The 25,391-nt window shown below is 35.5% G+C and overlaps 1 protein-coding gene across 1 annotated transcript; it reads right to left on the reverse strand.

Annotated features, from left to right (window-relative positions):
• Positions 1-5,354: 5,354 nt before the first annotated feature.
• Positions 5,355-25,064, reverse strand: SLC5A7 (solute carrier family 5 member 7). Its single transcript, XM_046660079.1, has 8 exons — positions 24,887-25,064; positions 20,509-20,622; positions 19,591-19,746; positions 15,418-15,566; positions 14,517-14,660; positions 9,349-9,502; positions 7,027-7,244; positions 5,355-5,981 (listed from the first exon to the last, which is right to left on the reverse strand). Exons 1-8 carry the CDS (start codon positions 25,062-25,064, stop codon positions 5,355-5,357), a joined length of 1,740 nt encoding a protein of 579 aa, XP_046516035.1.
• Between the last annotated feature and the right edge of the window lie 327 nt (positions 25,065-25,391).

The following is a 25,391-nucleotide window of genomic DNA, read 5'->3' on the forward strand; positions in this document are numbered from 1 at the left end:
TTGTTACCTTTTAAAGAATTGTTTGAATCATGTGATGTCTTTTAATGGAATATCAGAAATGCACAAAGCAAGCAAGGAAAATTTTCACCAGCTTTCCCAAACCTACAAACCGCCCCCGTAGACTTTCTATTCTTTCCTCACAGCACCAGCTACTCTTGGAAGATGGCACTGCCTGAAAATTCCAATATGAATAATGAGGTAAACTTTCCCACAGACTCAGGCACTTGTACTTAAGCCCAGGTTCATACATGGACCACAACTTAGATACATGCAGAGAAGCACTAAAATTCTGTTAAATTAGGTTTTTGAAAACGCAACTAATGCAAATATGACCTATAGCTCAACGTACTTTAAAACATGGCTCTTCTTTCTTCATCCTTAATTTAGGATCCATGCTTAAAACTGGCTGAATATGACAAGATTCAAAGTCAAAATGAGTTCCCAAATAGTTCGATATGTCTTGTCACGATTTTTCCAGTTGGAGAGCTCTATTTCTATTTCTAGATCTTCACACTTTTTTAAGTGTGTTCTATCATGTAGCCTTTTATGTATCATATAATTTAAGCCCAATAACAGGCAAATACAATCCTCACTTGGGAAACTTGGCTAAGATCATATGACTGTTGAGACCCTCAATCTGAGGCAGAGCTGCTGTATGAAGGCATATGTGTCTTACTCCACATTCACACTCTTACCTGTTGTCTGTCAAATTATGCTACAATTCCCTAAATAGGTTTCCAAGTAAGGATGTAATAAAAACTTAGAGATATAAGAGACCTTAAAGATGATCTAACTCAGAAGCCTTACGTAGATAAAGCAGAAACCTAGGGAGTTCCAACAATTCTCCCAGCTACATCCATTCTCAGGCCAGAAGCCAGCGAGTCTGATTCCTGCCATTCGTGTGTTGTGGCTCATGTCAGCTGCATTGTGTAGCACTACAAAGGGACTGTTTTCAATTATTCCTTCCATTAATACCCACTACTCTAACTCTATCGATAAGCCTTTAGTTCCATCTGGTTTATGGTTTTAACTGATTCTAGTTCAAAAATTAATAAATCAACACAGCATTTTGGCTTCAAAAAACATAATGCAGTGCTTCTTTTAAACAGGTAACCGTAGTTTTCCATCTAAAAATCATAACAAAATTATCACAAACTCTTCGATTTTAGAGAATTTAAATAACATGAGATGGCTGTTTTTACTATTTTGGAGCTCTTCTTTAGGTGTTCATATAAAAACTTTTTTAAAAACCCATCATTTATCATCATCCTTTAGTTCCCTGGATGTCTCTCAGAATATCTGTCTTAGAAGAATGCTAATGATCAAATTAAAATCTCTAAACACAATGGTTAAAAATGAGGAAAACATACACAGTTTGCAACATCATATTCTATACATTCTGTTTTCTAGCTCCTAATAATTTCTTCCATACTGTAAATTTGTGATAATGCAAAAATACATGCTCTTTAAAAGTATGTCCGTAATGGCAGACAAAGTACTGTGATATTTCTTGCCATAATACTTATTCTTTGCTTCATTCATTATTAAGCTCATTCGAGACCCCTACTTCATATACACATCCAAAGGCTTATCATTAAGGTGTAGAAGGCCAAAGTTCTTCTGAGAGTCTATATAATTACACTTTTAAAGACACCTTGAAAGAGTTAGGTCAGAGATATGAAGCCTATACTTAGAGCACAATAAGAACAAGTTTGTCACTTAGTGATTAGTTGTATATCCTAAATCAAGAATTATCAGACAGCTATATGGTTTTTAAGATGCAGATCTTCTTGATATCAATGGAATATACATGATGTCTATTTATTTCTTTGATTCAAAGAAAGGCCTGTGTGCAGTGGTAGAACTTCTTTTCCAGGGAAAATAATTTACATCTTTTTAAAGATATGATACAATATGTTGCCCCAAGATTTATGCGAGGTGAAACATTTCCATTTGACATTTGCATATGTTCAATGGAATTGAGATGGTTTATTTCAATTCCATTGAATGCCTGTCTTGAAGCACCATTTATATTTGCTTTAAGAGAGGGCCCCCAAAAGCCAAACCCAGACAATGATATCCTGAATTGTACCAGCACAATTTAATACAATACCATTACATTTATAACATTTACATGTATAGTTGCAAATCTACTTATTTTGATCATAATTTATATAATATTTTGACAGACAAAAATATATGTTTAGAACCATTATATGTATCTGTCTGTTGAGTAGCAAACTTACAATTAATTATACACTATTCCAGAGTAATTTTCTTGAAGGCTAAAAAAGAAAAAGTCATGATTATGTTTAAAATGCAATGCTAATTCATTATTTCCAAATAAAAAAGCTAATAGCCATTGCACTAGATTCGCTTGTTTCAGGCTTACATTCATCTGATATTCACACAAAATTCATCACTTGTAAGTGTAGCAGCAAAGCTGGACTTTTACAGTGAGTGCTCGTTACTGACATTCAGTCCGGCTCCAAGCCTGATGTTTTGAAAAAGTACGTGTGAATATACTAACATTATCTGACAAACATGTTACAATTATTGTAAAAGTATGAAAATGAAATGTTTTATTCTAATGCTTTATCCGCAGGTATTGCCTCCAAAGGTTAATATAGCCAGTATCTAAAACGTTTCTGTCGTTTTCTGTCCATTGAGAATGGGCTTTTGGAATTAGGTTTGCTGAGCAAAGCCGGAAGAATACAAAGCTGTCTGCATCACCTCTGACATCAAAACAGAGAAGGGACGAGCACAAAGCGTCGTCCCCTACATTTCACCACTTCATTCCTTCCTTGGAAATTGGGGGGCAATTTGTGTGTGAATGTGCCTAAATAAAGACCCTGTGATTGTTTTTTCATTCCTTCTTATTTTCAACTATTTTCAACCTTTAAAAAAAACTTGCTAATATTTAGCACATTTATTAGTGGATTTTATACTGAACTAGTTTTTTATATATTTAAGAGTAGGTAGGAAATAATGAGATAAATAAAAATAGAACATTATTTGTTAGCTTATTTAATTTATCTAGTTTTTAACATTTTGGAGACTAAAATTTTTTCCCCTTTATCTTTCTATTATTATAAAATGAATGGGATGGAAGAAATTTTCACTACCAGTATTTATTCTTTTTCACTGGATTTAAATATGATCTGTTTGGACAATTGTTGCACAACAAAATTGTAAAATATAATGTCTGTAAGAAGATTAGACTTCCCTGTTGTACTCTATTGAATTATGGCTGATGTATTTCTATGGAAGCACGTGCCTAAATAGATTGAAACAAAAACTTACAGTGATGGAGTGGGTAAAAATAATCATTCAGACAGTGTGCTGGACAGCATGGCACAGCTGAAGAATCGTGTTTGCCAGGAACTGTAGACTCCCATCAAGTAATTACTTTTACGTGTCAAATATTTCCATCTCTGTAGTTTTTCTTGTGTTTCCTGCCCCTGGTTCTTCTCTCAATCCGTTTCCAAGAATCTTGAGATTCTCACACTTACTAGTTCCCAAAATGTGCTCCTTCCAAGTACTCCATAGGGTACTGGCATAGAAAAGATTCTGAGCAAATAGATGAGTACAAAGAGTTCTCTTCTCATTTGGACATAGATGATGTTCCTTAAAGATTCTGAATGCAATGTCATATTCACCATCAAGTTTTGATAAAGCATTAAAAATAAGGGACACTACAACATGTAAAATTATTTAATTTCATATTTTTAAAATTACCCTGTTACTTTAATTCATGTTTAATAACAAAAACGGTGTATTATTTGATGCTTTTAGACAATTACAACTTTTAAGAAAAGGAATTCTAGCTTACCAAACACTTTTATACTTAATGTCAAACACTGAGTTAACTTCACTTTGTGTATGAATCACAAAAAAGAAATATTTTTGGAAAAAAGTGACTTAGTTTGAATAATTCAGGCTGCTTTTTTTTATTGGATCAAAAGCTCCAATACTTTTTCAGCTTATCAGTTCTGTCTGCTTTTGTAGACACAGCTCCAGGTATATCTATAAAGTGACTGGTGGAAAAGCATTTATAATTCATGAATGAATACAAACCGTTACATGTGTGTATATATATATATACACACACACACACATATATTTTAACTCCAGAAAAGAAGCAAAATAATGTTTAATGGTCAACCTCATGAAAGTTATGTAGACATCAAAAGTAAAAATCAATGGCTTCTTCCTTTTAGGACTTATTTTTTCTATCTGATTTCTTCTGCATGTTAAATTTCACTACATACTTTTTGTAATGATTTGTCCAGTGCCTAAGTTCGGCTTATGTGAAAAAGTGTCACAGAATATCTTGCTTGACACTAAATCATCCTCACTAATGAATATCCAAAATTAAGTGGGTTTTGTTTTCCTGGTTTTACTACCATGAGGAGGCGTGGCTTGTCTCTCATTAATCTTAATTGGTGCTGGGTAGCTACCTCACCTTAAACATGGCTCATTTTCACTTGCAATAATAATTTAGAGAGTAAGCCAAGACATTACTTCTTTTAGCATGAAGCAAGACTTTATACATTTTAGATGAGGATAAAATCTACCATTCTTCCTGTAACTTTCTGCTTAACGGGCTTCTTGAGTTATTGCTTTAAAGTTGTCTAATAATCACGCTGTCCATGCTCCAGGTACTCTTCTCAATGCATCTGGTAGTTGTAGAGACACTCAAAGGAGCCCAGGGCTCCTCTGCAAAGATGGATTCTATTTCCCTATCACCTGGACATAAAAAATGCCACTATACAATATTTTGTGTGTTAGCTTTGCCTGTGCTCAGGATAATACATGCCACTACTAAAAGAAAACAAATTGCATGTTCAGCAAATGTTTTAATTAAGAACATGAAAGAAGAAAATCAGCTGGTTAATTCATTGCACCATTCCTTGGTGTGACGGTGAGTTATTCTCACAGCCTCAGTGTGAGAATTAAATTGGATTCACCAGTGCACTAGCAAACAAGATCTGGTCAAGACTATCCAATCTCCTTAGCTCTTTCACATCTACTTCCTTCTTTCACAATAAAGATAAACGCTCTGCTTGGCCCGCTGTTCTTTGAGTGGGGCTTTATTCATTTTGGAATAGTTAAAATATCTAGAGTTAAAATCAAATGAGGATGAGAAACACCAATGAGGAAGAGAACTGTTGCTTTCACAGGTGCCTCCTTTAGCTTGGCTTGTATTTGTGCAGTTGCACTTTTATAGGCATTTTTGTCCTCCTGAACATTTTTGGTTTTTTAAACATGTTTTATATGCTGCAAACCATCCTTCCAGGACTAGCCTGCTATCGTGCTGTTTGAGAAAGCAGTATTTTATTTAGATGGGGTCATTATAAATTATCTTCCGTCCCAGACCCTTCTGGACTGGAATCAATGTCAAGGAAGGCCTCTTTATTGGTGAAAGTCGAACTGAGAGTTATGCTCTGTCGAGGCTTCACAGGTGCAAGTTCATCTAGTTTAATATTTTCATTTTTGACCAGAATCGTCTTATCCATGTTTTCTTCACTGTGCCTTGCAACAACAGCATCAAATACATCTAATTTTGGTGGCAAGGTTCCACTTTCAAATAGGTATTTGGCTAGATACGAGATGCAAATGTTGGTTAAGAATGCAGTAACCATGGCAAGGGTCTTAAACGGGAATCTCTGATTATAGATACCATTCTTATCAGAGTAATAACCAGGGTAAAAGATCAAGGGCTGCAGGTACAGGTATGGCTCCCCACCAGTTATTCTCAGAAAAAGGCCAGAAATATAGCCTGCCACGGCCCCATATGTGTTGGTTCCCTTGATGAAGAGCACACAGAGCAGCTGTGGGAAGATGATGATGTAAACGAGGTCTGAACTTAGGTACCAGAGCCCATACACAGTCTTTGTTAGCAAGGCCATGGCAGTTGCAGAAGCTCCAAACACAAACACTGTGATTCGCATCACCCAAACGATTTCCTTGTCTGATGCCTGCAAGAAATTGCCACAGTGTCAGCTTCTCACACAATGTGTTGGCTCATTTAGGTGAAGAATGAGATGCATTTTGGTGCTTCAAAGCTGTTCTAGAGAATTTCCCTAGTTCAAATGGCTCAACCTATGGGAAAAGCTGACCTAAACCACAGCATCAGAAGCAAGCAATTTAGGTGGCTTCCCGGGGAGGCCTTTGGGAGAGGATTCTCTGAACCATGTGCAGGAAGAACAGACCACCTGTGCCTTCCCCTGAATGTGCAGGAGGAGTGGTGAGATGAGCTAACGTGTTGTCATAGAGGAGTAATAATGCAAGGCTGAATTTTGCTCACTTTACATTTTAAGGAATAGTTGTTATGTGGCAGTAAGGAGCCATAGCTCCTCCTTGCTGCCTCTCTTCATAGGAGCCCTCCCATCTTTAGGGCCAAACACCTTAAAACAAAAGTTGAACCATTTTGTTACCTATGACCTGGAAAACCTAGAGTAAGGCAAAGCTTTAGTCAAGGCTATTGGCTCCTCAGCAACCACAGCAGCATGCTGCTCTGCACCCACTTGATTCAATAAGGAAAATCAAATTGAGAGCCTATTTTCTGACAAAACTGGACTTGGGAGTTCAAGCAAGCAGAGGCATAGATGTTACACAAATACCCACGAAACAACTTACTCACCAAGTTCTGCTTACACTAGAGTTCTCAAGTTTCTTATCGTATTTAATTAAACTCAAAGTTTTTCTAAGATATTGTGAGTTTCATTACTCTTTCATTAGAAAGACAAGAGGCTTAAATTATAGCAATATGACTGTACCTCTTGGGAAATAGTTATATTGATTTTTTTCCCTTCAGTATTGGCATGAACAATAACATGCATTAAAAACATTTATTTATAGCATAAATAAAATTCATCATTATTTAACCTTGTGTGCTTAATCAAAGCAGGGTCAGATTTTAATATAGAATATTAATCAGTAAATAATATTACATACACAATAAATATAATGATGGCAACAACGATAACAATAATGATACGTTTTTAAAAAATGTGTTCTTACGTTTTGTCTGAATGAAAGCTGGTAGATGTTCCGAGCAAACATTGAACTTGCTGACAAGATAGAAGAATCTGCTGATGACATAACAGCAGCAGAAACTGCCCCAAGCCCAAAGTAAGAGATGTATACAGGGCAGAGATACTGCAGAACAAGTGGTAAAATCATGTCTGCTTCCTCATTACTCTTTGGATCTGGAATCCCATATGCAGTCTGGTTCCAGTCTGTTGAATAGAAACAACAAAACAACAACCAAGGAGACATACGTTCTTCATCTTTCTGGGGATCATCCTATTAGGTAGTTTTTAAAATGAATTCAGAATGTACGAATTAGTCCAATTAGATGGGAAGTCCATGTAGTGGTCAAGTGAAATTGTCTTATATGTTCTGAGTTCTAATGGTTTTTGGTTGCATTTAGTCTTATTTACAGGACCTGCACAGAATGTGCTGGTGAGATATACACACATATATTTCTCTTCTGGAATGGTGGCATTACATAGAAAGTGGTGAAGAATTACAGAAAAGAAACGTTCTTAAACTGAAGCACAGAGTATTTCTCCAACCATTTGGAGATGTGAGAGGACACTTACTCTTTCATTCCTTAGTCCTCAATTGTACATATATAAATGGATAAAGACAGTAGTGGGGCTAATCTTACCCAACCTCTTCCTGTACATAAACTTGGTTTTGTAGCTGTCTCATCATTGTTTTTCTCCCAACTAAGTTCCTTCTTGTATCAAATTCCACTTACTGGAAATGGGAAGCATGATACATAAAGGATAGTCCCTTTGAATTGAATAAAAAGTGCAGGTATGGGGCTGAAAGTTTGAGGACATTTTTGGACTCTGTGGTAAAAAGATGTGAAACATAAGCTTATCTTTGAATGCATAGCTTCTTCACCTTTTAGTTATGCGAACACGTGCTAAAGAAGACAATGGAACCTTTAAATGTACATTACTATAGTTTCTTGTTTAATGCCATGATTACAAGACCAAATAAGAGTGGTTTTCCTCAGATCCTACCATTTTTTTCTTCCCTCATTTTCCGTTACAATTGTTCAAAGCCACGCTTTGATGTAGCCAATTTTACAGCAGTAACTGAGATGTTGTGTTAGCAGAAATATTGACCAAGAATGTGTACCTGATCTAAAAAAAATTGATTTTTAAGTCTCTTGTCCTACAACACACACACACACAGAAACATTACTGAAACCAGATCTGTTTTTTGACTGTGACATAAATTCTATCTTTTATTTAAAGGCACACAATCACCTTTGTCAGCCACCTTTTTAAGTGCTTATGTCACGGATGAACAACTGGAATAGAGAATGTATGCTACGAACCATGACTACTCTTTTAAAAATTAAGTAACCCAATGAATAGCTCTACTAATTGAAAGTCAAATTAGCCAGGTGAACATCATTCTGGAATATCTTTACAAAATACAACGGAGTGAGAGGTGAACTTCTCTAATCTGTTGTAATCATCTCTACATAGCCTCCTTGAATTTGGGTTAATGTGGTGTATTTTCATGAAAGGCTCTTAAAAGCTGTATAGCATGGGAACACAGGGTCAGGAACAATTAATAAGTTCAATCACAATAAGGGTGCGATTTAAAAAATGTTCTTCATAGAGCCTAACTTGGAAATACGCATTTCATAATGCTGTTTTTACCAATTCTGAGTAAGTTATTCCCTAAGTGACTTAGTATCTTAGTTTATCTTTAACTACACACTTATAGATTGATTTCTCCAAGAAAGAAACTCTTAATTAACAAACTATCAAAAATGTAAAGCAGAAATCTCAAGTTCAAAGTGCTCCTGAGGTGGTCATGATGATGGCAGGTAAACTTCTAAGCCGACGGCTCTCAACTCTGCTGCACTTTGACTCAGCAAGAGGACTTGAGAAAGCACTGGTCTCTGGTTCTATCTTAGATTATTAAAATAAAATCCCTGTGGTGTAGGCCAGAAATAGATATTTTTTAAAGAGTCCCTCTCCCTCTCCAGGTGATGTCAACGTGCACCTTGGCTGAGAACCACTCCTGATAGGATTACATATACATGATTGATAAATATACCAACATTGGAGGGGCTGTGTGTGCTCACAGGTATTTTATTGGAAGAGTGAGCAACCAAAAAAAGTTTGGAGACTACTGAGCTATAACACTATTTGTTGAATGCTATAACAAAGGTGTATATGTGAGCACGATGAGAAACAATGAACTATGTGGGGATAAGAGGAAAAGTAGGGGTGGAAGGGCAGCTGGGTGGTAATTCGTAACTTCGATGAAGCTTAAGTGGGTCAATTAGTGAAGCTGTAAGATATTTACCTGTTGATGCACCAATGGCCCCAATGAGTATGGCTGGCAGAGCCATCACCAGGCACCCAAAAGCTGCCAGAAAGGACAGCACTTGAGCATAGGTGGCTGAAGATGAAGAGAGAACCCTCTGGAAATAGGCTTGCCATGGGATTCCACCCAATATCTGCATGGGAATCATAGGGACTCAGAATGAGTTGGAGGCAAATAGCATCTATTAGGTATTTTTAAAATGAAATTTATTACAATAACATTCAGAATAGTCATAAGTACAGCTCTAAAGTACAAAAATGGTCTTACATGCCACTCATCTCAACTGCTATCACTATATTATTGTCACCCTTTTAATTGTGCAGAATTTCCTCAAGTTATTTTCTTACATAGCTACACAGGACAATCTTTTCTTTTCCTTAATTTACATACTTTAAGTGCATTACAACTACCAGAAGCCTTTGATTTGTTCCCATGTGCGGGCTCTAACCATCATAAAATAGTCACAAAAAATTAAGATTCTGAAAGTATGAAGTTTAATCTGAATCAATACAACTCAATGAATATTTCTGGACTTTGGTCATGTGCCAGGCAATGCAATGGTTGTCAGAGCACAAAGATGAATAAGGCATGGTTCTTGCTCTGGAGCTAACTGTCCACTGGGAGAATCAATGCATTTTGTTTGTGGAATACTCAAGACATTATACTGGGGCATCAAAGAAAACATTAGAATTTCTATTTATGCTCATTTTTACCTCATACCTAAATGTTATATAGTTGTTTTCCTTAAATAATTTACATACCATGTTAGTACAGTACATATAAGCAATTGAAAATTACATCTACATTGGAGGTATGCTTAAAATTCTTACTGATGATATAAATCAAAAAAGTTTGGAGACATTGAACTATAATATAATTTGTTGCATGCTATATGTATGGGATCAAAAATGAGAAACAATTATCTGGGGATGATGGAGGGAGGTTAAAAGGTGAGAGGAAGGACAACCGCATGGTGATGAGGAAAATCTACAGAAATGATATTTGAGTCAGTCCTCAGGCATTGAGAGGGTGTCACCAGCTAGAGATGGAGAGAGAAGAGAGTAGCAGGGAGAGAATCTAATATGAAAAAGAAAGAAAAAAACAATGAGGCAGCTATGAGCCCACCATATTTGGTATAATTAGAGGTCAGGATGTGTGGGAGTGACGAGAGAGGAGGCTGAGAAAACACTTTCCTGTGGATTACTGCCACAGTCTTCTGACTGGCATAGAGTCAGTGTTCGATACATGTATATCATGTGAATAAGTGAACTGATGAATGAGCTTCCCATATCACAATATATTTAAGTTGTTTCTTTAATTGCCTCTCTCTATAACTGGGCTCTAAATTCTGCCAAGCAGAGTGCTTGTCACATACTGATTCTAGAATAATTTCCTTTTTATATAAAACACACACGTTCAAAAGTAAAAAAAAAAAAAAGTTAAAAGAATATCCTCAACAAAGCATTAGCAAACCAGATTTAATAATACATTAAAAGGATCATATACTGTAATCAAGTGGGATTTATTCCAGAGATTCAAGGATGGTTTAACATCCACAAATCAGTCAACATGATACACCACATTAACGAAATGAATACTAAAAGTCATATGATCATCTAAACAGATGCAGAAAAAGCATCTGACAAAATTTAACATCCATTTATGATAAAAACCCTCAACAAAGTGAGTAGAGAGGGAATGTAACTCAACATAATAAAGGCCATATATGATAAACTTATTGTTAACATCATACTCAATGTGAAAAGCTGAAAGCTTTTCATTTGAGATCAGAAACAAGACAAGGATGCCCACTCTTGCCACTTTTATTCAACATAGTATTGGAAGTCTCAGCAAGAGCAATTAGGCAAGAAAAATAAATAAAAGGCAACCAAATTGGAAAGGAAGAACTAAAACTGTCACTATTTGAAAATGACATGATATTATATATAGAAAACCCTAAAGACTTCGTTAGAAATCTGTTAGAACTAATAAACAGATTTTTTGTTTATTATTCTAATAAACCGACTTTCTGAAACAGAAATTCAGTAAAGTTGGAGGATGCAAAATCAATATGCAGAAATCTGTTGCATTTCTATATACTAATAATGAACTATCAGAAAGAGAAAAGAAGACAAAAATCCCCTTTACAATTGCAACAAAAGAATAAAATACCCAGAAATACCAAGGAAGTGAAACCAAGGAAGTGAAAGACTTGCGTGCTGAAAACTGTAAGACATTCATGAAAAAAACTGAAGAAGAAACAAATAAATGGAAAAATATTCTGTGCTTATGGACTGTAAGAATTAATATTGTTAAAATGTCCATACCACCCAAAGCAATCTACATATTCAACGTAATCCCTATCAAAATTCTGAAGGAATTTTTCACAGAAATAGAACAAACAGTCCTATAATACCTATGGAACCATAACAGATCCCAAATAGGCAAAGCTATCTTGAGAAATAAGAACAAAGCTGAAGGAATCATGCTCCCTGATTTCAAATTATATTACAGAGCTATAGGACTTAAAACAATGTGGTATGGAATAAAAAATAGGCACATACATCGGTGGAACAGAATAGAGGGGCCAGAAATAAACCCATGCGTATATAGTCAATTAATCTATGACAAAGGAGCCAAGAATACACAAGGGGGAAAAGACAATCTCTTCAAATAAATGGTACTGGGAAAACTGGACAGCCACACACAAAGAATGAGACTGGACTGTCATCTTACACCACACACAAAACTTAACTCAAAGTGGATTAAAGACTTGAATATAAGACCTGAAACCATAAAACTCCTAGAAGAAAACACAGGCGATGATTTTTTGGATTTGATACCAAAAGCAAAGGCAACCAAAACAAAAATCAAACAAAAAAGCTTCTTCGCAGCAAAGTAAAGCATAGAAGAATGAAAAGGCAACCTACTGAATGGGAGAAAATAATTGCAAATCATATATCTGATAAGGGGTTAATATACAAAATATATAAAGAACTCATATAACTCAATAGCACAAAAACAAACAACTCAATTGAAAAATGGGCAGAGAATCTGAATAGACGTTTTTCCAAGGAAGGCGTCCAGATAGCCAGCAGGTACATGCAAAGATGCTCAACATAACAAATCATCAGGGAGATGCAAATCAAAATCTCCCTGAGGAGATACCACCTCACACTTGTTAGGTGAAATAGGTCAGACAGAGAAAGACAAATACCATATGATCTCTCCTATATGTGGAATCTAAAAACAAAAATTTAAAAATTAAAAATAAATGAGGTACAGGTACAGGGAACAGATTGGTGGTTGCCAGAGGTGAGTGGTGGGAGAAATGGTTGAACTGTTGTCTATACTTTTAGTTTAAGTTGAACAAAAACAAAGTTAAAAGAAGAAATTCTAAAATTCCTAATTCCACGACTCAAGTCTATATTCTTCCAAAATTTTTCCTTTATTTTGCAGCCTGTAAATCAATATATTACTAACATCTTCCATGCCAATGAATATTTATCAATAATATCAATGACTATATGAAGTGATATATCATAATTTACATATCAATCCCCTTAGACATTTAGATCATCATATTATCAGAGGTTTCTGAGTAAGGTAAAATCTGACCTCCATTGACAAACAGAAGCTTCCACGGCAAGGTAGAAAATAGGTTTGGAACAGTGAGTTATGGGGGGCTGCTGGTGGGGAGACCAGTGAGGGGCTAGCACAATATGCCAGGTGAGGAATGCTGTCAGCTTAAATATAATGACAATATAGGGACAGTGGGCTGGTACAGAGAGAGACAGGGAGATACTTTGATGTTATCATTAGCAAGACTTGGTGGGTTTTTTACATGGAGGATATGCTTGAGAAACAACTGAAAGATGAGACACCAATGGCGAAACATTTCAGGGTTTACTTTTACAGTTTACTCATTCATTCATTAAACATCTACTATTTCATTTCAACTTACTTTATGATTTGAATAATGAACATGACTTGGTCATACAATTTTTTAAGATGGAAGAAACTTTAGCAATTATGGGGTACAATGCCTTATCTTGAAGGCCAGTAAATCTGAGAACTAAAGTGGAGTATAGAGGAAAGGACTTTGGAGTCTTGATTCTCTGTTTCGATCTCTTGCTTAGACAATGGTGTGATCATTAACAAATTGCCTAACTTGTCTGATTCTCATCATCTACTCCATATAACCATAAAAATACCTGCCATGCAGGTATAATTATATACACATCCAATATTTAATCTCTTTCTCTATTCAATTCATAATAGTAAATTATTCCAGAAAAATTTCAGCCAATGCATTTCTTAACAATCCTTGGGGAAGAAGCTCTCCTACTCGCCACTGGAAATATTTGTTTTTATGTTTTCTTTCCTGGGAGAGATACTTCTACTTTTAGTGCTAAAATTTAGCAAAGTGGCACAAACACAAAGTTAAATCACACAATATTGCGAACCCTCTAAAGAGGAAACAAAAATAAACAATTTCACCTAATTTTAATTAAAAAAAGTAATCTATTTCTTCCTTTGAAGTCAAATACAGTGTTTTATTTGTATGTATAACCCTTCTAATTAGCAAAATCATAGAATCTGGTAGGTTCTTTTGGGTTTTTTCCTTCCCTCAATCTACGGCCTGTGCCCTTTCCCCCAAGGTTCTTCATGGTCTCAGGCTGCCTCTGACTTCCCAGGGTTTCTTTCCTGGCATCTTTCCTGAGTGATACCTCCTTTCCCAACTTATCTCATGCACATAAGGCCTTATGGCATCCCCTAATTTACTTACTTTGTAATTAGAGACTAAATGAGTTACTTATTTCAGAAGAAATTGGTCCAAAATACAAACTAAAATTTTTAGATGGCTTGACTCTCAGATGAGGGTAGGTATCTCGGGGTAGGGCATGGTGCTCCTTAACTTACAGTACAACACAAATGAGAAAACACCACACATAACCCCATGAACATTATTCCTTATTTCACTAGTCAGCTACCACAGTCAGTAAGTGCCTCCATCCTTTCAATAGAAGGTATTCAACTCGGAAATGGACAGTAGGTGAATTTTACATATAAACTTTAAATTATTGAAATTGCATTTGATTTCAGGAACAATTAGATTGCATTCCTCAGGTAAAAGCATCACTCACCAACAACAGAAAACTATCAAGCCAAGTGTAGACTTCAAATGATTCAATGGTTCCAAGCCAAGGCTCCTGGTATTTGGCATGGACTGCAGTGAACCCAATGTCAGTAACTGCAGGATGTGACAGTGCGAAAGGGACACTGATCCACTGTAACCAAAGAGTGACATTAGAATGTTAGGCTATTATTTTTAACTAATGTATGTAAGGTTTAGCCACCTATGTTTTTTCATAGACGTCATAGCTCAGTAGTTCCTCTTGTTCAGACAGAAGAACCCGGAATCACGTTCTCTGTAGGACACCATGCAGTACTGATTTAGAAAAGTTAAAGTAACATATTATATACTTCTGTGCTTAATTGCACTGTATTATACCAACTATAGGAGCAATCACCACAATGCTCTGGGAAGAAAACATTAAATTTGAGAACATCGTATATATTTATTTATAAACTTTTTACTTTTTCTTTGAATTAGGAAAAAATACCCATTCCCCAAAATAAGGAGCGATTTGATTGAGAAATTGGTAGTGAAATAAGCATTCAAGGGTGAGCCTTCCAATAGGTGGAAGAAGAAGGAATTGCAGGGAGAGATGGTCTAGGTGGATCAAGACAGAGAGCAAAAGAATATATGGCATATGGACATGTGTGCGCACACATCTGCTGAGTGACAGGGTTTGCTGGCTTGAGGGTGGATTAGAGAAGTGGGAGACATAAAGATAGAAAACCTTGTATTGTGAACTAAGAGATCTGTATTTTCTTTTTTAGGCAAACAGAAGGTAGTGGAATTTCTTCTGAATTTTAACATCCTATGTGAATAGAGAGTTTAGCTGAAGGGAAGAGCCAGGAAGAGCGATAAGTTGGCTCAGACAGGAAGGAAGAAGAACATCTGTGAACGGCCCCACTTACCAGTCCTACAAAAATGCAAAAGAGCTGAACAACATCCGTGTAGGCCACAGAGTAGAGACCTCCTACCAGGGTGTACAGAGTGGCGATGAGTGCAGAGACAATGACAGAAGCGTGTACATTGACATTAATGATCACACTGATAGTGGCTCCTGGAAGAAAGCAAAAACAAGAGAACGCTGTGGTCAACGTACTCAACTGGATTCCACTTCCTGTGGAAAAATATATTTTTTCAGTGACAGCAGATATTTTCCTATGTCACATGAATCGTATTGGATGATAAAGCTAAAGAAAATTTTCATATTGAAATTTTTATATCTCAGTAAATTGAATATGCACTTACATATGTGTATTTATGTGTATATAAATGTATATTTAAAAATATTCTTTCTTTTTGAAATTAGTGCTTTGCCAACCTATTTACATGGGGACACCTGAAATCCATGATATGATTACAGAATTTCATGAAATATGATAAATTTAATGACTGTGAGAATTTATAATAATTCCACCAACTATCTGAAACTTTAATTAAATATATGCAATATATTTATGCACATCCATGAGAAATACAAGCCTTTTTGATAAGCATATTCATCCATTTCTACATTTTACAATTAATATTCACTTACTATTTTGCATTAATTCTGACCCATGCTAGCTTTTGTGTATGACAGATGGTATAAAGTACCAATGTTTGAGACAAATTTATAGGAGAAAATAACAAAATTGGTAAATTGTATCTAGCAACTTTTCCTCTTATTTTGTAAAAGATCACTTTTATTTTGTTTAAGTGGTGGAGCATTCCAGGCTCACTCCTAGGACACGAACGTATGGAAGAGCCCTAGATTTAAGCATTATAGTTTTAAGGAATTTTCATCAACAAATTTTTCAATCTGCCTTAGAAATCAAATTTATATTTTCTTACTTTATGACTTTGTTCACTGTGCTTGTTGGTGTCTAAATTTCCAGTGAGAATATTATGGTTTGGACAATTGGACCCCTGTTGTTCCTGGACTGGCAGTTCAGAATTTGCTTCTTGCTTTACAAAGCCTCTTCCCAGTGCTTTTGAGAGCTATATAATTCATATTTCATATTTTTAAACACGGCAATGCTAGGAATGCTAACACACATGCAATAAATCTGTGATTTTTGTGTTATCAGTTGCAATCTTACATATTACTACAACTCCTCAGCTGCATGCTACTAGTAGTGTATGCGACCCACCAGTGATGAAAATTTATCACAAAGAGCAGTAAATGATATTTTGATCTAAGATAACACAACAAAATACTTACCAAGAAATTTTTTCTTAATGCTTTGGCTTTGGTAACAGTTAAATTACTTTCAATTAATAAAGGAAAAAACATGGTAAGGAGTTAGAGGATGAAGACAGAGGAAAGAGGTCAATTATTTATAAGTGACTTTGGGTAACTGACTGAGTTATTGTAGTACAAATATCTGTTGTACAGATATTTGACAAGTTATTTTTTTCCAGAAATTATTTACTTCATCTTGAAACTTTAGTTGCAACTCTTTGCCATTCTTCTTTTAGTCTAGTTTCTCTCCTTTAATAACAACATTTCTAAGTATATTCCATGAATTATCAAAGTCCACCTATCTCTTTTGAGTCCTGCTTAATTTTCCACACATTAGTGAAATTTCTATTAATCCTACACCTGCAAAAGGTAGGGAGGTTGTATATTATAGAAGAAAGATCACTGGACTAGGATCCTAAAGGTAGGGGGTCCTAGTAGATGCTGCCATTTGGTTGTAACTCAGTGGTTTTAGAAAAGTTACCCACTTTTCTGTCACTATTAATATGAGATAAATTTTTTCTCTAAAATATTTTCTAAATAATTAAATCACTTGTAGTAAGTAAAATAAAAGTTCTACTTCCAGATCTGCTGTGAAATATTAGTGTACTGATGCAGTCATTAACATAAATATACTGTAAATAAAGTTACAAAAAATTCACTGAATTTGAGCTGTTAGAAGTGTAAATACACATTTCTCTAAAATGTTGTAAGGATGCTATCCATTTATACAGAGAAGATAGTTTAAAATTCTTCTGTGTTTCAGTGGTGAACCACACACATTCACAGTAGGGTGGTAATAGAGCTTATATTTGTCTATTCTGAAGTATCCCAAATTATTTCTAATAAACACTAACTTTGAATTATGTCCAACTATTATTTCTGAAGAAAATGGAGGTGTTAATTTAAAAATATACACACATTCTCTTTACCAGAGCATGGATATCAAGCAATATCAGTAATGTCTTCATATATATTGCCTCATATTTGTGTGTGTGTGTGTGTGTGTGTGCGCACACGTGCATGTGGAGAGAGAAAGAGAGAGGCATTAATATATTTTACATATATATTGACATACACAGGCATAGACACACATGAATTATATACAAAAATAACTATTGCAACAAAGTTCAGAGTTTAGCAATTATGTTTTATATTTCCAAAATACTTTAGAAATATTAGCTTATTAATTCTATTCTCCCTTCAGGGCTCTGTTACATAAATTGATCTTTATTCAGTGAGAGTGAACATTTTGTATTCTATTAGATATTCAGCCTACTCCTTTTTTGATATCTCAGCAGGCAGTTTGTTCTCAAAACAAAAATTTTCTGGTGTTGAAAGCAATATAAGCCACCATTGCTTCTTAGCTAATGAGAGCAAGGTGGAGAGGTAGGTGTACTTTTACAAATAATTTCATTAAGATATAAATGCAGTGGAGTATTGTGGAGTATTGCCATCTAGCACCAGGAAAGTGCAACATTTTTCACTGAGTTATTAGAGTATTTTATAACTATGAAATTCTCTTCTTTTCTCCAACAAGTCACTCCCTTGTTTTACAGTTGGAGACCAAGAAAATAATATAAGATTATATAGGATTTTGAGAGAGAAAGGAGTAAAATGTAGTATATATAAATTATCTGATATTACAGAGGCCAGGTCTGATGATAATACTTAAACCAGACGATAAGTTTGTAGTCTGGAACATACAACATAGAAGAAATTCATCTCATCTTACTTTTGTTCAGCCCAAAGTCTGGCTGTACACTTAAGCTCTTCATTTCCATTTGTAAGAAGAGATGGAGAGTAACATGTGTGAGTGCCTGGACGCAAAACATTGATATAGCTCACTGAGGAAGGTTGCCGAACCTCCAGCTCTGTTGATTTTCAAGAAGGAACTCAGCACTCAATGGGATAGTTTAGATTTCTCCTTGACCAAAAAGTAGAGTAATGAGCCTAAAGATCTCCCAGCATACCACTGAAATCTCTTTTTTCTAAAACTTATAAATGGGCGGAAAAGCCAAGGGCCAAGGACAGATTGTCCTTAGCATTAATTGATCTTGCTAGTAAGTCAGACTCTAAAGAGTCTAAGTTCATTTTCTAGATCCCTAAAGATGTCCACAACCCAATACTTCACAATATAATGGGACTACATTGAGGAAAAAAGAAGCAACATTTGTTTTCTTTGTAGCTGTAGATCATTCATTCACTTGTGATAGGATTACACCTGTTAACAAGACACAAGTCCTGCTTTCTAGAAATTTATAATTCTTTTCTTGAGGTTAGAAAGGTTGAGGTTGAGCATGAAATAGATAAACAGACACTTAATCATACAAAGTGAAGTCCAATGAGAACAAAATTCCAGGTGCCTAATGAAGCCCATAGGAAAGGCACCCAGGAGGTTCAGGATGACTGCTCTAAGGAAGTGACATCTATTAGAAGATCTGAAGGATACTCCTGGTTATCTAGGCAGATGTGGGAGAGGAAAGAGGGGAGATGAGTCCAAAGCAGAGGGCACCTGGGCTTGCTAAGTGTCAGAGGTGAGAGAGGAGGACTACAGTTCTGGAAGAAGGAAGGAGGCATGGGGAATGATGAGAGGAGAGAACCATAGCCCAAGTCATAAAAGACCTTATGAGCCCAGTTAAAAAGTTAGGTTTTAAGCAGGAACGAGATATGATCAGATGTGCATTTTAGAAGGAAGAGTCTGGCTACCATGTAGAGAATACAGAGAGAGGGCAGAACAGTGGGCAAGGAGATGGTTGCATTAATCCAGGTGAGGGAGGCTGGGGGTGGCCTGTAAAGTTGTGTATCTGTTCAGTCAACGAGAGAGATGAAGCTAGAACAATATTTCATTGGTCCTTACCTAAGGCAGAGAAAATGGCTGCAGCCCAGAACATTTCTCCCATTAGTGCAGGAATAAATAAGAGCCCACCCATGCGTTTTCCGTAGATCTGCTGAAATGGGTCTAACATAGTCACATATCCCTTGGAACGCATAGGCTTTGCAAAAAACAGGCCACCTAAAAGAAATCAAACAAGTGTTTATGAGAAAATAAAAAATGCATAATATAAGAGTGTTTGCCAACCTTTTGCTATGCTATAATTTTTGAAGGGAAACAGATTTTTTAGAACACTTGTATATGTTGAGGAACCAACCTGAAATACCCTATGAGTACAGAACCAAGAAATATTTAGCAGCCAAATAAAAATTTCTCAAGACATTTATCACTGTATGCATCCAAAGGACAATTGAATTGGTATATCTGAGGCATGCAGATTAAACACATGGACCAGCACAGCACTCACTAAAATGCCTTGACGTATTTATTTGTAACATCCAGCATAGCACTTAGACATTTTGAATAAAGGCAAGATCCAACAAAAGTATTTTAAGTGCAAAAAAAAAGGAACTCTATGATATAATATTCTTGACCTTTTATTAGCTTGACTTACAAAAAGAAATTCTGATACTATTTAAGTGAATTCATTCTTAATGATATATTCACACTATTTTTGAAAGAAAAAATATCCTGTTAAGAAATTCACTGTTCTATTAAGTCACAAGTCAAGGGACTTTCTTTACATATTCCATAGTCAAGAGATCAAATAATCTACGCATTATTGTTCCACTATTTACTAATTTCTTGTAACAGCTACTTAGAGATTTATGGTAACGCTTTTACACAGTAGTCATTCACATTGGTTGACTTGTTACTTCACTTGTTATACTCCTTTTCTAAATGTTCACTGAGTGGGTCATTGAGGTTTAAACTTTCACTTACCTAAAACCAGACTAAGAGAATATCCAATTGGTGCCTGAGCCCACGCTAGACCGTAATCTGGTACGTACACTGCTTCAGCTGTCCCGTTGATGTAACCTCCTCCAACCCAGGTGGCTGAAATAGAATGAAAAGCGAGGGAAAGACACTGCCATACCCGTCATACCCTAGACCTGCTTGGTCTAACACAGTGGCCATTAGCCTCACATGTCTATTGAGCACCCAAAACTTGGCTAGTCTCGATTGAGATGTTCTATGAGTGTGAAATACACACTGGATTTCAAAGACTTAGTATGGAAAATAAATGTAAGATATCTCAATAATTTTTTTGTGTTGATTACACGGTGAAATGAAAAAATTTTCAATGTATTGAATTAAATACATTCTATTATTTACGTTAATTCATCTATTTCTTTTCATGTCTTTTAAAGTAGTTTGTAAAAAATATAACATTACATTTGTGGCTCACATTATGTTTTTATTGGACAGTGAGGCCCCAGATGTTTTCTAAATCCATTTAGTCATCAACAATTTTAAATGATATTATTTAAATAAATGAAACCATGTACAATATATTATATGACTATTTCTATTCTCAATAATACTACAACTTTTTCCCTAGCCTTCATAACATGGGGTCAAGTGTCTTTATTTCAAGGCCTTCTGTTTTAATTGTATTGATCTTTACACAGTGATCGTGACTATTCTCCTCAGGGAGTAACGTATGTGGGTGCGTGTGTGTGTGTGTCCGTGAGTGTGCTTTTCCTTAGTAGAGTCATGTCTTAAACACTCTGGGTACACAGGACCTTGGCAAATCTGTGGAGCATCATAATTAAGTGATACTACTACTTTAAATTGCCAGGAGAGTGAAGGGAAGAGAGAGATGACATTTTTACTCCAAGGTGTCCTACAGTGAGTTTAAATTATCTTTTCCATCTGTCTTCCTAAATCCTCAGCATCCAGGTAGGGCCTAGACTAGCGATCAGAAGAATTTAAAATGTTCACTGCATACCTACTTGCAATTCTTTGCTCTAATCTGGGTCTTTTAGTAAGATATTTGATATATCACAGAGAATAATAAGAAATATGTCTTCTCCAGATTTACTTAATAAAATTTCTGTAGCATAATAGCTAAAGGAGGGAGGTCAAGGGACCAAGGAAAACACATTTTGTTAAACAAGTTTGAGCCAAGAATGATCTATAAAATCTACCATTTTCTCCAAGAAGACAATATAATATTTGGTTCTTGCTGAAAAACTAGGATTACTGGGACACTTAAATCTTCACAGTTTATATCATTTTAAGAGTACAATAAAAATATTTAAAATAATCCCTAAGTACAGTTTGTGTACTTAGAACTGTATAATAGAATTATGAGGGATACAGGCTGGCAAGAAGCTTATCAGATGTGAGACTGAATTCTGGGCTGTATCATCACATTGGGAATAAAATGTGACTGAAAAATTCTCTAAAATCTTATACTTAGAACGTAAGTAAAACCAATAATATGTACATGAAATTATCAAAGACAAGCTTTTCTGTTGTGTTCGTGCCAGAATTTATCTGGCTTTCAATTGAAAAACAAAGCAAAGAATAGAGAATGTTTTGGGGTTAATACTATTTTTAAAAGGTTAACATGTGAAAAGACTTTCCTGCACAGAAATTTTAAGTATATTCAACTGGGAAGTTTATACACAAAATCCTAAAGTGGATAAATATGTATTTATCAGTCAATCTCATCTTCATAGTAGCTTTCACATGGGTATTAATAAGTAACAAATGCTATTATTTGTTTTTCTCATTCTAAGCCCCGCTGAAATTTTAAAAAGGGTTTTTTTCCCCCCACTGAGTGTGTAACTAGGACGAATTCTCACAGGTTCAGGATCTGAGACTTTGTCTTCCTGCTGGGCAACCGGAACTGCTAACAACACACCACAACATTTCATTGCATAAATGATCTGACAGTCTTACAAGCACACAGCTTACGAGGGATCAGTTTTCATTGTGTAGGTCTCCTCTTCCTCATCCAAACTGAACATGGGGCCTGAATGATTGCAAATATTATAATATAAAGGTGAAGACTTGGTTACTTGTTATGATTAAAATTCCTCTATTTTTATCAATCTAGTTCCTTCTATACCAGAATTTGCTCTGCATGTTTGTATATGTCATGTCAGATTCATGAATGAGAACAAGAACTCTTTTAACCCATATGCATTTTTATTTTCAGTCTTTATTCTTTATTAAATATATACAATCAATGAATCTGACAAGGTTTAGATACTATTGTTCAGATTTTAAATAAATTATGATATTGACCAAGGTTCTTTTCAGTTCTAAGAGATTAAAAAAAAATCTTTAAAAACTGAGCTAGATCATGTCACTTTATAGGAAATATTATAATTCAATTTTTTTCTAAATGCTTTAACAGCCTATTAGATTGGAAAAATCTCTCTAAATGATGAAAGAACAAATTCTGAAATATTACCTTTATGGGCATAATAAATATAATATTAAATTATAGTAATAACTATAATAATTTACATGAACAAAATATGCTGATGTACAACAGTGTATTTATTTTTTCAACAGCTTTTTGAGTGACATCAACAACTTTTGTTGTTTTATTTTGCTTTCTTCTCATTTTTTTCTCTATATCTCTCTGAGGGAAATATAGTTACGATATTTTAAACCACTTCAGATCCCAGTATCACATCAGGATCTTGAGGGGAAGGAAGAAATGTCTGTGCTATAATGAAAATGAAGATATGAAGTTGTGCATACTATTCATCAATAGGTGTGTAAGAAGAAAATACATTGGAAAATCTACACCAACATTTCAGTAAACTTATCTGAAAGTGGTAGCTTTATGGATGACTCTTGTTCTTTATATGCTTTTTTTAATGTAATTTTGTATATTAGGCATCACAGAAAATATTTTGCAAAATACAATTTGTTCTGTATATGTATGTATGTAGAAAAAATGAGAGATGGTAAAAAAGAGACCTCTTTACAAACTGTGTACTTTTATACAGAAATAAAGTGAAACCAGCGGAGGGCCGCATGTGCACACTGTGGAGGACCTGGGCGTGGCTGCCAGGAGACCACTGGTTAGGCCTTGGCTCTGCTCCTTGTTAACCATGTAACTCTTAGTCTTCACTTAAGCCCAGAGCCCTTTCATGGAGCGCAAATTCAAACGGAAGATCTTCACAAAGATCAAATGAAATCTGTACAGTTCATGAAGAGTTAAACAAACATAAAACATACATATCTGAAAAATAAAATCTATAGTCCATAAATTGTTCCACAGTATTGTGGGTTTCAGATGCCCAAACAGGGATGCAGTCCTTCCAGACTGGTTTGTAAGCTATTTCATATCCAGAGTGAACCCTTTTTAAACAACACTTCAGGACTGAAGTTGGGCATCATTTGGATATGATTTCCAACAGGACATTTTCAAATGGGCACTCAGGGCTCCTGTTAATTGGTTATGTTGCTAATGCTTGAAAACCTAAGAAAACGCTAAAACAAAATGTGTGTTTTTACTGAATATGTATCAAATAATACTAAACATATAATTTTAAATTCTTGTTTTTCAGAAATATTTTCAACAACCAAGAAGAATATAAAGGAGAAACAAGTCACCACTTAAACAGAACCACATCTGGGCAAATGAGGAAAGAGTATGGCCCTCCCAGCAGAGAGAAGGTGTGAATGAGAGAGAGCTGCAGATGGTGGCCCAGGGGTCAGCCCACACTCTGTTCTGTTAGGACACACTTTAGATTTTTTCCTTTTATATCAAGCTTCCTGGAAATCTCTTTTTTCAGTGCTGTGGATTTCTAACAAGTGATTGTCTTCTTGTGAGAAAATCAGTTTATTACCTGGTAGAATTAGGTTTCAGAACAGGGTATCAATCAATTTGGAATTGTGTTGCCTCCAAATTGATTTATTCAGGTTTAAAGCCATCACTAGCCAGTGTTCCTTGGCATTCATCGTTTAAGACAACTTTAAGTCGCAACGTCATGCCCGTATTAATGAACACGATGAGACACTGACTTTATCACATTAACAGAGACATAACTTGTAAGACCAAGAGATTTTTGTACTTTCTGCCACCTCTTTGTTTGAATTCTGTTTACACCCACTAAACAGCCTAGAGAGCTCAGATTTGTCTCATTGATATTCTGTCCAGTGATTTATTATAAAATCATTTTGTTCAAGTACTACTGAGTTGAAATCATTTTATTTTTGTTTTAAATAGGTATAAAATTATTTAAAAAATATGTAAGTAGTGAACACACAGAACCCCCAAAGGACAAAAAGCAACACTTGCTTTGTTACTCTGAGAAGCCAAGGAGGACCGGGCAGCGTCGGAACCTACCTGTCATGGTGAATCCGCCCACTAGCAGGCCAATGTCCCGGCCGCCAACTATTATGGCCTCGCTGCGCTCCTCCGCCCGGCCGCTGTTTTTGGTTCTCCAGGCAGCCCATATTCCAACCAGCAATATCAGAAGGTAGAACACGATGATAGCTATCAGTCCTTCCACATGGAATGTCATCTTTATCTGGGGGGTCTGGATTCTTTCACAGCTGGCTACTTCATTAAGACTTCTGAAGAAAATACAGTGATGCATTATAAAGCAGCCAAGCATGCACAGGCAGCCGCAAACAAACCTGCTGGCTCCTGAGAGATCCTGTGCCACTTAAAGAAAAAGGACATTGCAATTGTATATTAAAGTAGTAGTTGCCAACAAGTGCCCATCGTATCATTATATTTCTACTTCACAATTTAACATTCTTTTGAGTTGAAACAGAAAAAAATCAGAAATTCTGTTTAACAAATGTAATCATGATCATTTTGTATTTAATAAATTCTTTCAATTTAA

Source organism: Equus quagga, chromosome 5 (genome assembly GCF_021613505.1).
Source record: "Equus quagga isolate Etosha38 chromosome 5, UCLA_HA_Equagga_1.0, whole genome shotgun sequence".
NCBI classification, from domain to species: Eukaryota; Metazoa; Chordata; class Mammalia; order Perissodactyla; family Equidae; genus Equus; species Equus quagga.